Source organism: Frieseomelitta varia, unplaced genomic scaffold (assembly GCF_011392965.1).
Source record: "Frieseomelitta varia isolate USP_RPSP 00005682 unplaced genomic scaffold, Fvar_1.2 scaffold_134, whole genome shotgun sequence".
NCBI classification, from domain to species: Eukaryota; Metazoa; Arthropoda; class Insecta; order Hymenoptera; family Apidae; genus Frieseomelitta; species Frieseomelitta varia.
In genome coordinates this window covers 1-13812 of record NW_025109017.1, presented here as the reverse complement: position 1 = coordinate 13812, position 13812 = coordinate 1, and the positions used below count along the sequence as shown (strand labels likewise).

General features: G+C 40.6%; 1 protein-coding gene and 1 long non-coding RNA gene across 5 annotated transcripts in view; one reads left to right on the top strand and one right to left on the bottom strand.

Moving 5' to 3' along the window:
- The window catches only part of LOC122530270, a 17625-nt gene extending 10794 nt beyond the window's left edge, over positions 1-6831 (top strand). Inside the window, exon 3 of the long non-coding RNA XR_006306946.1 lies at positions 6701-6831. This is a non-coding gene — a long non-coding RNA (uncharacterized LOC122530270). The remainder of the gene's footprint in view (positions 1-6700) is intronic.
- Positions 1-13408, bottom strand: part of LOC122530212 (endoplasmic reticulum aminopeptidase 1-like) — a 17869-nt gene extending 4461 nt beyond the window's left edge. Inside the window, exons 1-9 of one of the 4 annotated variants that reach the window (XM_043656980.1) lie at positions 12366-13408; positions 4722-4871; positions 4503-4588; positions 3341-3437; positions 3117-3199; positions 2811-3016; positions 2517-2697; positions 1512-1737; positions 866-1428 (exon numbers count right to left, since the gene is read on the bottom strand). In XM_043656980.1, coding sequence (XP_043512915.1) covers positions 866-1428; positions 1512-1737; positions 2517-2697; positions 2811-3016; positions 3117-3199; positions 3341-3437; positions 4503-4588; positions 4722-4871; positions 12366-12498 — 1725 coding nt within the window. In that variant the 5' untranslated portion in view covers positions 12499-13408. Of the gene's footprint in view, positions 1-865; positions 1429-1511; positions 1738-2516; positions 2698-2810; positions 3017-3116; positions 3200-3340; positions 3438-4502; positions 4589-4721; positions 4872-5816; positions 6310-12365 lie in introns of those variants that run through there. The other 3 variants (XM_043656990.1, XM_043656999.1, XM_043657009.1) reach the window with 3 other exon arrangements.
- Positions 13409-13812: the final 404 nt, after the last annotated feature.

The following is a 13812-nucleotide window of genomic DNA, read 5'->3' as shown; positions in this document are numbered from 1 at the left end:
TAATAAATACTGTTACTTTATATTTAATAAATTAACTTTATATTTAATAAATACTGTTCTTTGATTGATTTAATAAATACTGTTACTTTATATTTAATAAATACAGTTCTTTGATTGATATAATAAATACTGTTACTTTATATTTAATAAATACTGTTTTTTGATTGATATAATAAATACTGTTACTTTATATTTAATAAATTAACTTTATATTTAATAAATACTGTTCTTTGATTGATATAATAAATACTGTTACTTTATATTTAATAAATTAACTTTATATTTAATAAATACTGTTCTTTGATATGCCGCCATAAAGAAAGATCTAGAGGCACGAGGTCTGGAGAGTTGGTGGCCAACATGCATCTTATCATCGCGGCCGATCCAACACGAATACGTTTGATTTAAAAACATTTTTAACCTCCCTCGTGTAATGTGGCGGTGCACCGTCATGTTGGAAAATCATACTCCTTATAGTAGCTAAGGGTACATCCTCTAACAACGAAGGCAATTCATTGCCTAGAAACTCAAAGATGAACAAACTTTAAAGTCGATTCTCTCGAAAACCGAGCCCCAGATAAAAAAATGTTATACCAAATTTTTTTTCTCATTTTTTGACGTAGAATCATCACCCCGACATGCTCGGTTGTACTACGAATTCCAGCCCACCTTTTACAAACGCTACGTTGCGAAAGAAAAAAGTTCCCATAAGCTCCTTCGCAGTTTCAAAATTTCTCAAACTTTTGGCTCAAAGTATTCATTTCTCTACGTTTTTCTACAACTACTTTTTGGAATCTTTATGGAATCTTCTATCTATCAAGTGTATTATGTGTAATGAATGTTTGTTTCCTAAAGTAATACCTACTTTCACGTCGAAAGTATTATTCGCGTGTTTCGTAAAGACCGCCCAGAGGTCGTTCGTGTCTGCATTCCCGTACGCGTGCGAATTCAGATAGTCGTTCAGCCCGCTTTTCAGAACGTCCTCGCATAAAAAGCCCTCAAGCATGTTGAGAATGGAAGCGCCCTTACTGTAACTAATGTCATCGAATATCGCTTCGATTTCGTTCGGGTCTTTAACCGGCACGCTAATAGGGTGGCTGCTGGCCAACGCGTCGAGATCGAGCGCCGGCTGGGTTTTGTCTAAGATAAACTGATCCATCATGCTCCACTGGGGCGAGATGTGATTCACCCCCTTGTACTCGAAGAAACTGGCCGCCCCCTCGTTCAGCCACAAATCGTTCCACCACTTCATCGTCACGAGGTTACCGAACCACTGGTGGGCCAGTTCGTGAGCAACGACTATGGCCACCCATTCGTGAGCGTAGGTTGACGTCTCTTGGGGATCGTACAGTATGGACGTTTCCCGGTACGTGATTAGGCCCCAGTTCTCCATCGCGCCAGCGGCGAAGTCCGGAATAGCTATCAAGTCTGGCAGAAACATTTCGTCAGATTCCCGTAGTAGTACGTCGAGAGACAGTTTCAGTATTCTCTCTCTCGTTCAAGCAACTGACCTTGCTTAGGCAGCGGGTAACGCACTCCGAAGAACGACTCGAAGTAATCCATTATACGAGCAGCCGTGGTCACCGCGTATTTCGCCTGCGGGAGCATCGCCTCTGCCGCGTACACGCTCACGGAGATGTTCCTCTTCGTCAGCTCGGAAACGCGTTTGAAGTCGCAAACGACGAACGCCACCAGGTACGTCGACATCTCGACAGACTCTTGAAAATCGTCGCGAAGCTGAAAATACGTTTGGCGCGTGTAGATATTCCACACTGAGATTTTAACCCTTTGCCCTCGAGAAACCTTTTTTTTTTCTATCATCCGTCTATCAGCAATTTACGAAGCATCACTTTGTAAATAAAATAATGTGACATTGGAAATGGTCGTTCAAATGGCATTTAACCTTTCACGCTGTCCAGAATATTTTGCAATATTTTCTTAGTTTTAAGTATATTTGTAATATACAAATCATTATATATATATATATATGTGAATTATATATTTATAATATACAAATGATAAGTTTATTATTTCTTAATAATTGATATCATATCGACGAGTTCAAAAAGAAAGCGACGAATTATTGTGTACGGTCCGGTCACTCTTTATGGTCCGCGCGCCAGTTGCCAGCGCAAGATGTTAACACGAAATTTTGTTGACAGTATCTTTCTAACGTGCGATGTCGTTTAAATTAAAAATTGCTAGAATATACAAGTACAATATACAAGGGTTAACGATACATAGTTTCAATCTCTGGAAGAATAATGTCCTTCGTCATTTTTTTAAACTTTCGTTTTAAGAAGCAACGAAAAGTCTAGTCTTACGCGACTCTGAAGAACTGTCTTCAGAAATTTCTTCGTTCGTTCTTCTTAGCTTAACTGTTCAGCTATTATACATCACATTCGTTATCAGCAAATTATAAAAAAGAGAAAGTCCTCAGAACAGTCGAGTGCAAAGGGTTAACTTTGAACCTTCTATTCGAGCTTGAATATACACACACATATATATATACTCACAAGTCCCGTGCCCATGTAAAATCCGGCGTCCTCGGTGTTCATTACAGGCATATTGCACAGCGCGATATGAAATCTGTCCCTGAATATCGAGACCTTAAACTTTGCTTTGAACTGCGGCTCGTCGAAGCACGGGAACGCCGAGCGTGCGTACGTCGGCTCGAAATGAGTGGTCGCGAGGTACCTAAGGGGTGGAAAAAGCACACAGTCACCATCTCTCGTCCCCCTCCGGGCGATGAAAACGCGCCTTGAGCAATTTTTCCTCCAAACAGAGAATTATTACAGTTTCAGAGTGACCTCTTTTCTCCTTCCGGGGTGACGTAGCTGCTGAGATAGAACCCCTCGAGTTCGCTCGTCAACTTCGAGATGAACCTCAGGTGCACCGTGTAATTCCCTCTCTTTCGAAATTTACTCTCCTCCAGCTCCAGATACAGCTGTTGGTGTTTCGGATATTCCAGCAACTTGGCGATTTTTAATCTGTGGCCTTTACGGTCTTGAACCATCTGGAAATCAACATTAAACGTTAGTCTCTCGTTTCCACAATGGCGGAATGAAATACTTTGAAATTCACTGTAGCGCTTTCAGGCGCTTTCACGTACTCACTTTCTCATTTATTGTCAAATTTTTACTATGGAAGACGATATAGTTGGTCTCTCTGTCGACGTAGAACTCGATCGTGACCTGTCCTGAAAATCGAGATTACGCAGGATTATTTTCGTTCTCTCGCCTCCCTTTGAAGAATTAAATCGTAAAACAATTACCAAGCTCGACGATCGAGCCCCAAAATTCGAAATTCGATTAAGCAATTGCATCGATGTGCTACGTACCTTTTACTTCTAAAGTGGTGAGGTTCGGATGGATGGTGATGTTGTATCTAGTAGGATGCGCGAATGTAGGTAGCCTCACGTTGTTCCAAGGAAACACCTGTAACAGCGCCCGTTTAATGAAGTTTATTTTTAGACTGTTAATTAACCGGGTTACAACGGAGCGCACGTCTCCCTTGTCTTCAATGTCAGCGCGCATGCATGCATTTCTTCTGTGTAACGGGTAATTAAATATGAACGATCAACAACGCGAGCAGGTTTTCGTGTCTATAGATAACGCGGTGACGCCTCGCGATTGATTTCCCGCCAAGATACTTTTTCGTAGCTCGTCCGCGGAAAAGCTTTGAACGAAGACTCGGGCGCAAGCATTGAAACGCGACACACAAAAGTAGCACATACCGACATATGTACTTTGCATACGTACATGACGTACGTATCTATTTTGCATATCTGTACGCCCTAATTTCTTTTCTTTTCCCTTTCTGGCGTACGACAGCTGACGTTGAACCGAGATAAATAAATTTCAAACGTAAAAATTTCGAAAATCTCACGTGAGATATTTAAATTATATTTAAATTATATTTTTATATTTCAATTATATTTAAATTATATATTTAAATTATTTGCACGAGAGTGCTGTAATTTGTAAAGCTAATGTAAATGTCAGTATACAGGTTAATCGTGAAACTGCAATATAATTTAATTTAAAAAAACTTGCGTTTATTGAAACACAAAGTGACGTGAGAATTTATCTAGACAGTGCTTATCTGAAAAATACTGATCCGCGTCTTCTTTACGATGAACACAAAGCTCGAGAAAGTGCAAAACAATCGATAATCCGCGCGAAACAGAGACACAACGTTCGAGTCATTTATATTTATTGCCCGACAATTATTGTTTAAAGCTACGTTGGATACGGGAATAACATTGATCAGTTTTGCATTATTCATTGTACCATTCGAGAAGTCGTACGAGTACATACGCTCGTTATTACTCGTGCATTATGTCTGGAATATGTGTTACGAAAGTACATGTTTCGTTCCAGTTTGGCATTACGATCGTATAGCCAGCAGAGAGAGAGAGAGAGAGAGAGAGAGAGAGAGAGAGAGAGAGAGAGAGAGAGAGAGAGAGAAAGGGGGAAGGAAACACGAATAATCATACATACCTCTCCATTAGTTGCAAGAGGCTCGCTGCTTTTTTCATCGTCCTCGATTTTTAGATTCGGTGGCTTCTCTCCAGCGCAAGGGCAGTCTATTAAAAACGAAAAAAAAAAAAAAGAGAAAGCCAATAATGAGCCAATGGTGGTAATTTATACGGAAATATAAAATTATTATCATTATTTATATATATATATATATGTAATATCAAGGAAACGTTACACTACCATTTTGTGGTCCCGCAAAGGCAATGATGAGTGATATGGCGAAAAGGATCGCAAAGACAACGGTAGCTACGCAGAGAGCCCTTTTTTGTGAACACACGATTCCATTGTGCTCGTAAATACTACGTTTGTGCAATCCTGTGTTACTGTCTCCTGGAACAAAGGGTCTCCTGAAGAATGATCCAGCCTAGGGGATGCACGCGCATCGTTCTCGATCCTAAAGCATGAGGGGATTTGTTTTGACAACGCGGGGGGTACACGTCGCGCGCAAAATATACGGAGAGATCGAGGGGGGGGGGAGGGGGAGTTTAATTTTTTACTGAAAAATTAGGCGAGAAAACTGCGAGATTCGTCCACCAAACGCGAAGTGAAACAAGCTCCTCTCTCTCTGTCCTCGGTTACACACTTGACCTAGATTTTTGTCTGAGCGACAGTCGACAGTGACGTTAATGCAGTTACTCTGGCAAAACACGTGAAACACGCCGCGAGCGTGTTTTTATTGCCGACTCTGTTACATTTGAATGACACGATGGCGATTAATTGGCAAGAGGGTCGAATGAAATTCATCGACAACCAGGCAAGTGAAACGAAAGAAGAATCCACATAGAAGTTGTTTGAACAAATGCGGCTTTGTCTACGCGATACTTGGCATTGTATCGTATTTTACGCGGCGATCGACAACGACAGTCAAACAGATCTCTGTCGATCGGTTGACGAAACGAGACGACACTCACGGTAGAAAGAATCGCCTCGAGCGATGCGTGCTTTAATTTGAAAGATCAGAAGCTTCTCCCTTATTGATCGCACGCACGTGCTCCTCGTACAGTGCTATTCGTAGCCCGGAGGGTCGTAAGTGGGCCATCTGGTCGAACGGCTCCAAAGGAAAAGGAGCGAACCGCGTGCAGAAAAAAGAAAGAGAGGGAAAGTAAGAGGAGGAAGATAGGAAAAAGGAAATCGAGGAAAGGAAAAGGGGGAAAAGAAAGGGGCGACGAGGTAGGGGTGGCTACCTAGACAGAGGTGAGAGAATCTAGAATCCCACCCTCCCGAAAATGAATTCTATCGAATTGTGCCTCTCCTTCTGACCTGTGTGTCTCTCACCTGTCAGAAAGGCAACGTCATCCACATCCTGCTCGCTCATCGTGAACCGATTCGGCGGCGGTCTCCGACGAACGATTTCTTTTACCTGACCGTCGTTCGTAGCATATAAGATTTTGATCAAGGGCTCTCTCTGTTCAGCCAGAATTCGGGCGTTCGTGCTCGTGGCTGTGTCTGCTTCGGCTGGTGGTTACTTTCGTTGATACACACCGTGTCGGGCTCGAGTGTCAAGGTCAAGGAATCACTGGAGGAAGACTGGCAGATTTACCTACTGGCACATCGGAGAGGCTTGCGGTTACTCTAGGCCGAACCTTCTTCCCTTCTGCCCTTGTTTTTCTCTTCTTCTTCTCTTTTCTCTCTCTCTCTCTCTCTCTCGCCGTTCGCGTTTAGCTCGGCGCTTAAAGGCGCTTAACAGTCGGCAGAAGCGAGCTTGCTCGTGTAGGTGGACGACTGGCAATTGCGGAAACGGCGAGCAGCGAGCACGAGCACGAGCACGAGCACGAGCACGAGCACGGGAACAGGTACGGGCACGGGCACGGGCACAGGCACGGACACGAGCGAGACCACAAACACGAGCACGAGCACGAGTAGGAGCACGAGCGCGAGCAACGGCGCGAGCACGAGCACGGGCACGAGCACGAGCAGAACCAGGAAACCGAGTAGGAGCGCGGCCAACGAGGTGCCGAGGACCCGCGACAACGTGACGATGCACGAGCTCACCAAGTCACCGAACAACAGCTCGACAACGTCGGCGAGTCTATAACGCGCGACGTGTCTTGACATTTCATTGGCATTAAAGCGTGAATATAGCGACTGCGGAGTTAGGCAGAAATGGCGACTTTCCAAACCCCTTGGTGGCGGATCGCTTTACGGGGGTGAATTTGCAGCTCTCGCCACGCCGCACCTCGCTTCGCCTAGCCCCGTCGCAGCGCGGGGGTGGCCTGCCTCTCGCCTTTACTGTGGCGCCATCCGTGACCCACCCTTCACAGTGATTCCTACTCGACTCTGGCCGTTTTATTTCCACGCTTGGGTTGGTAAGAAGATTCTCTACCATTTCTCCCCTCGCCCGTTCGTTTCACCCTCTGATTCTTCCTTAAACTTTCAGCTCGCCCCGGCCCTGCACGCGTATGCGTGTTTTGTTCCTCCAGGAAACATCCTCCCACGAAATTTTGTGTCTTGCTTCGGTCATTCCTCAACCATTGTTCTGTCGTTGAAATATCCGTCGATGGAACGTTCGAATTCATCCCGTAGATTAGAGATTAACATTGTACTGTTTCTTTTTTACAGTTGAACAGTTCGTGTAATCTGGCAAAGGGTCTTTTAGTGACAGAGATAATATAAATACTGTTTCGATTAATTGTACTGTCCCTTTTTTCATGGTTGTACAGTTGACGCTCGATAGTGAAATGATAATCTAACGACGCGTTTTTTAATAACAGAGATAATTTAAATACTGCTTCGATTAATTATACTGTACTGTCTCTTTTTTACAATTTTACAGTTAACGTTCGATAATGAAATGATAATCTAACAGAGATAATTTAAATACTGTTTCAATTAATTATATTGTACTGTTTTTTATAATTGCACAGTCAACGTTCGATAGTGGAATGATAATATAGCGACACGTTTTTTAATAACAGAAATAATTTAAACACTGTTTCGATTAATTATACTGTACTGTCTCTTTTTTACAATTTTACAGTTAACGTTCGATAATGAAATGATAATCTAACAGAGATAATTTAAATACTGTTTCAATTAATTATATTGTACTGTTTTTTATAATTGCACAGTCAACGTTCGATAGTGGAATGATAATATAGCGACACGTTTTTTAATAACAGAAATAATTTAAACACTGTTTCGATTAATTATACTGTACTGTCTCTTTTTTACAATTTTACAGTTAACGTTCGATAATGAAATGATAATCTAACAGAGATAATTTAAATACTGTTTCAATTAATTATACTGTACTGTTTCTTTTTTATAATTGTACAGTTAACGTTCGATAGTGAAATGATAAACTAACGACGCATTTTTTAATCACAGAGACAATTTAAATATTGTTTCGATTAATTGTACTCTACTGTTTTTTTTTTTTTTTTACAATTGTACAGTTAACGTTCGATAATGAAATGGTACTCTAACAGAGATAATTTAAATACTGCTTCGATTAATTGTACTGTACTGTTTCTTTTTTATAATTGTACAATTAACGTTCGATAGTGAAATGATAATCTAGTGACGCGTTTTTTAATAACAGAGGTAATATAAATACGATATAATTTTTCATATGCCTCAAATTTGGAGGTCGCGGAAATTTTAGTAAAACTAAAAAGATTAGTAAAGCTAAATTAGTAAAATTAGCACGACCAGATCAGTGAAACTAAAGAAATTACTATTTGCCTCTGGTACGCAGTAAAATTATATACGTACGTACATCAAAGAATTGTTTTCGAATAAATTTTCCTCGTGATTCATTATTGGCAAATGTTTTAACTCGTGTTCCTCAGGGTCGCGGAAATATTCGTTCAGGGGTACAAAGTGAAAATGCTCGAGAAGTCCAGCTTCACGCTGAAATTCAAACACTCGAATGCAAACAATAGAAACATTACACGCGACAGAGTTTTTCTTTGTGGAAGATGGATTTTCGTTCTAGTTTACTACGCGACACGATTACTTTACAATGCCATTGAGAACGGCGCGAAGTATCGGCACTTTGGCATTCGACACGAGGGGAACTACACGCGTGATACGTCCGAGAACTCTCATTTTTGCATACGTTTAAAGAACACGACGGTGTACACAAGCCCCATGAATATTCAACGCCTGTTTTGCATTTACTTCGCTCCCTAGACCTAATGAAACCGGTTTAATCGTCATCGTTATTGTCGAACCACTGTCTGTCGAACAACGCCATTAAAATTTGAAACGAAGAAGCATCTGTCTGTTTCGTTGCGACAAAAGGGCGTCTGCAAGTGTTCGAAACACTGGTTGTGTATTTCGATGCATGTCGCGCGACTGTAATAATTTCAGTCAAGCTTCCCGAGTTGGAACGAGATGGAAAGCTGACGTTAACAAGAAACCAGTGCGAAATCGATGCAAGAATCTACCTAGATGGGGGTGGAGGGAAAAGGAAAAAGAAAAAAAAAAAATTGGAACACGTCCGCGTGCAAACGCGAGCCACGGACGGTTATAAATAAAAATCCTGTCCTTCGTATTAGCGATTATAGAACTCGCGGAGGAGGGCCACTTGGAAGTTTTCTCAGTTCGTGGTATGAACGAGTGTGCTCGAACCGACGTTCGAATTGTCGAAAGTTCAATATCCTTGACGGGCAAAGTCTCCGCTGAATGCTGACAATGGCATTCAAACGAGAGAAAGAGAGGACATTTCCGCTTCTTCGTCGCTGGCTTTTGACCTACGATCGAAACTACCCGGTGTTCGAGATACGGAATTTCTATATAAAATATCGAGGCCGATACCTCGATTGTTTCGCCACCGGGGAAACGGCATGTAAGAAAAATATGAAGGTTAGCAGGAGGAGAAATATTAGACATAACGCGACTTCAATTTTCTTCGTCACGTTCGTGGTAAAAATCATGCATTCGCAATGTGAATTATACAATAACTCTTGCTTCTTCAAATGGATTTCGCAGAATTGGAGTAGTTTCGTAATTGAATAACGAAATTAACTTTCCGTCTTAACCTCTTGCGCTCGAATGACGCACGTCGAGAGAATTTTCTGTTCCTAAATTTGGCAACATTTTCTCAGTTTTAAGTATATATATTTAAATGGGCAAAACGAATGATAATTTTTATTACTTCTTAATCATTTCTATCCTATCTAGTGATGCCATCACCGACGAGCACGAGAGGAAAAGACGGTTTCGCGACGAATTATTGCAATACGGCTCGGTCACTCGTTACGGTCCGCGAACCAGTTGCCAGCGCCTAGAGGTTAAAGCTTTCGTTCCTCAATTTAAAATTACCCTTTTCAATCGATAAATCGATTCCCTTACGTAATAATAGCAAGCGTGGTTAATTATAGGTATTGTTCTCTGTTATAGTGTTTAAAAATATTTAAAAGACCCGTAGTTATACATAGATACGATAGGTTGGGCTAGGGTTGCGTACGGTGTGTACGTCAGAATTATAAGGTCAATTGAGCAAAGTGATAAAAAGAGTGTTTTTTTTATTCGCTCAACACACACACACACACACACACACACACACACACACACGAAAATACACACACGATGTGTGTTTAATCCCATTTCCTTCTTTCAAAATAAAGCTTTAATATTGTAACAGGTCTTCGATACAAATACAGTCAGTTGATCTTTTACCTTCTGGATAGAAAATTAACTGTTCTGACGTATCGAATATCGAATTCACGATCCCTACGTTGCTCCTGAATCTTTCACAACCTCCTCCGCCGCGTGTAGGCCCGTACGTGTAAACTCGCGAGGAAAAAGTATATTTTCGAGCTCCACGTTCCAGGGCACGAAACTCATCAATATTCGAATGATCCACGTCGAAAGGTGGACGACTTTCTAAGAAACAAACCTGCGCGCGTTAATGCGAAACGGGTCACAAGTTCAAAAGTTCAGGTATCTATAAACGTTCCGATTCTATCGATATTGACCAGATTTGGGGAAACGGGTTTGTTCGCTGGAATATGTATCGCGGGCTCGACCAATTTAAGAATATTTTCATGATTACTAGCCGGTCTCACTACTTGACTCGCCGCGTCACCCTGGGTGACAGTCAGGTTTCCACTGGGACCTTTCAATTTTTGTGGCAAGAATAACGTTTAGCAGAAAAACGAGTTTTTTTGGCAGTAAATTATTTTGACGTTGAACCAAACAACCAACGTAACAATAACATAGTAAATTGTTAAATTATTATTTTATTATTGTGATTACTGTATATGTATATTTATTATTTATTATTGTTACCAACGTAACAATGAGATAGTAAATTATTAAATTATTATTTAAATTTAATTTATATTTATATTTATATTAAATTTATATTATATTAAATTTATATTATATTATATTATATTATATTAAATTTATATTTATTATTATTACCAACGTAACAATAACATAATAAATTGTTAAATTATTGTTTTAATATTGTTATTACTGTGTATGTATATTTATTATTTGTTATTGTTACCAACGTAACAATAACATAATAAATTGTTAAATTATTGTTTTAATATTGTTATTACTGCATATGTATATTTATTATTTGTTATTGTTACCAACGTAACAATAACACAGTAAATTGTTAAATTACTATTTTATTATTGTTATTACTGTATATGTATATTTATTTTTTGTTATTGTTACTAATGTAACAATAACATAGCAAATTGTTAAATTATTATTTTAATACTGTTATTACCGTATATGTATATTTATTATTTGTTATTGTTACCAACGTAACAATAACACAGTAAATTGTTAAATTACTATTTTATTATTGTTATTACTGTATATGTATATTTATTTTTTGTTATTGTTACCAATGTAACAATAACATAGCAAACTATTAAATTATTATTTTAATATTGTTATTACTGTATATGTATATTTATTATTTGTTATTGTTACCAACGTAGCAATAACACAGTAAATTGTTAAATTATTATTTTATTATTCTTATTTCTGTATATGTATATTTATTATTTGTTATTGTCACCAACGTAACAATGACATGGTAAATTGTTAAATTACTATTTTATTATTGTTATTACTGTATATGTATATTTGTTATTTGTTATTGTTACTAACGTAACAATAACATAGTAAATTGTTAAATTATTATTTCTTTAAGAAATCGAAACCACGTAAAAATACGTAACACAGTCGTTTGTGATATGTTTGAAAATGTTTTGTAAACGAAGTTAACAGAGATTTAGGAACCTCTACACCCGAGGTATGCAAAAACTGAAGGGAACGTTCATGTCGTTCAACTGAACAAAAGGAATAAAAAAACAAAAATACAAAAACTGAAGGGAACGTTCATGTCGTAAACTGAACAAAAGGAATAAAGGAACAAAAACATAAAAAAAAAGTGCACAAAAATAACAAAATTAACGAGCGAGCTATGAGAGCAACCTACTCGATTTGCGACTTGGGGGATCAACGCCGTTAATGGCGAAAGTTGTGCTCCGCAGACAGGCAACTATGTTTCGTTCTCACTTCATGGATTGTCATTTCGCGCGCGTCTGACAGTCTGTCGCGTTTTACAATGAAAGTCATTGGAACGTAGGTTTCGTCGGGTCATTACTTGGAAGGAAATTCGAACACAGAGAAGTGGTTCCGCCGTGTTCCGACCGCGGAATTGTGAAACAGCGGGGCGCGGCCTTTCTTTTTTTCCCTCTCGCCGCGTGTCAATGAAATTTCAGGTTAAGAGTCCGCGCGTCTGGTGTCGTAACGGAGGGTTGGCAGTAAGTTGCTCGCTCTCGTTAAAGAGAGCAGCGAACGAAGCATTTTCAATGCGCGCGTGTGCTTGGGACTTTTGCTACTCACCTGAGTTTATCGGCACCTCGGTGGTGGTGTTGGCGGTCCCGTTTTGCCCGGGACTCCGCGAACTCGAGGTTCTACCTAGAGGCTCCATCCGGATCGCCTCGCTGCTCTCTCGCGTCGAGGTCCCCCCTGGCATTTTGCTCTCCGCCCTCCGCCGCCCACCACCTCGTTTATCCCGGCGAGCTCGCGAGTTGCAGTTCTCCGCCGGAAGATACACGGTTCCTTGGCTCACCCTGTTTCCTCCCTGACTCCACGCGAATTACATTCTTCGACGTTGCTGCCTTTCAACAGCCTGCCTTTCTTCTTTCTCTCTCGTCCGTGTCAACGGGTCGAGGAATTTTCATGCCGGCTCTCGAACCTCCTCCTCTTCCTAACCTCGTGTCACGCTCCTTTCTATCTGATACAATTCATTTTACTCGCGCTGACATTTGGTCCCCACGGTCACAAAGCGTGTCGTCGAATAGATGGTGCTCGTGTCATCCGAGATACGATCCAAGCTTTCGCGGTCGTTAGAAAATCGTTAGGACAATGCTCGTATTTACAAATGCTCGTGACTTACAAAAAGTGATAGTCTATTGATTGTTTCGGTGAGATTCGAACTCCGCCCCTCCCCCTCCGCCCCCCCCCTTTTCCGGGCAGTGCACGTGGATGAACTCTCCACTCCTCCGAGTGATCGATCTTACACTAATTACTTTCGTAGCGTCAGCGCCGAGTATATTATCGTTCTGCTGTAGCTCTACTGTAGTTTCTTGCGATTTATCCTTCGAAGGGCGATAAGATCAAGTTCACCCTCTCGTCAAGCTCTGCGCGTACGCGTACGCGCGTTCCAGGGTCCCGAGTAACAAGCAGTCGTCGAAATTTGCAAATCAAAAGTTATTATCTTAACGTTAGATCAATTTGTCTTTTTGTTTAATCCTAATAAGCGACGGTTGGTTTCTGGCTTCGATTGTTGGCCGACGATGAATGATCAACAGCTTTCTCGCAGGATCGTGAGATATTCCCTCAGCGTACCGTCACACGTGGTATCTGAAACAAAATAAGCACGATTTATACTATACGATTTCCCGTGAATTTCGAACGTTCCTGCAGAATATTCTGCACGATCCAATTTTGTGTCACCTTTCCTTTCTCGTCTTCTGCCGACAATGGAGCCAAACGTTTAGACGTTGCTACTGACTTTATCAGGCGTGTGTAATTATAAAACATGGCCGGCGTAATAGGTCGGAGCGATCGTACGTGTGCACGCTCGAAGCATATTTTACAAGGTTATTTTCGCAGCGGTAACAAAGCAAACAATTATATGCACCAGTGTCTCTGCTGTTTTTTTACATCCTTCTGTTCAGCTGTTCCCTGAAGCGTACTTAAAAACAAAAAAAAAAAAAAAGAAAAAGAAAAAAAGAAAAAAAGAAAAGAAAAGAAAAGAAAAGAGAGGAAAGAAGGGATAGACACG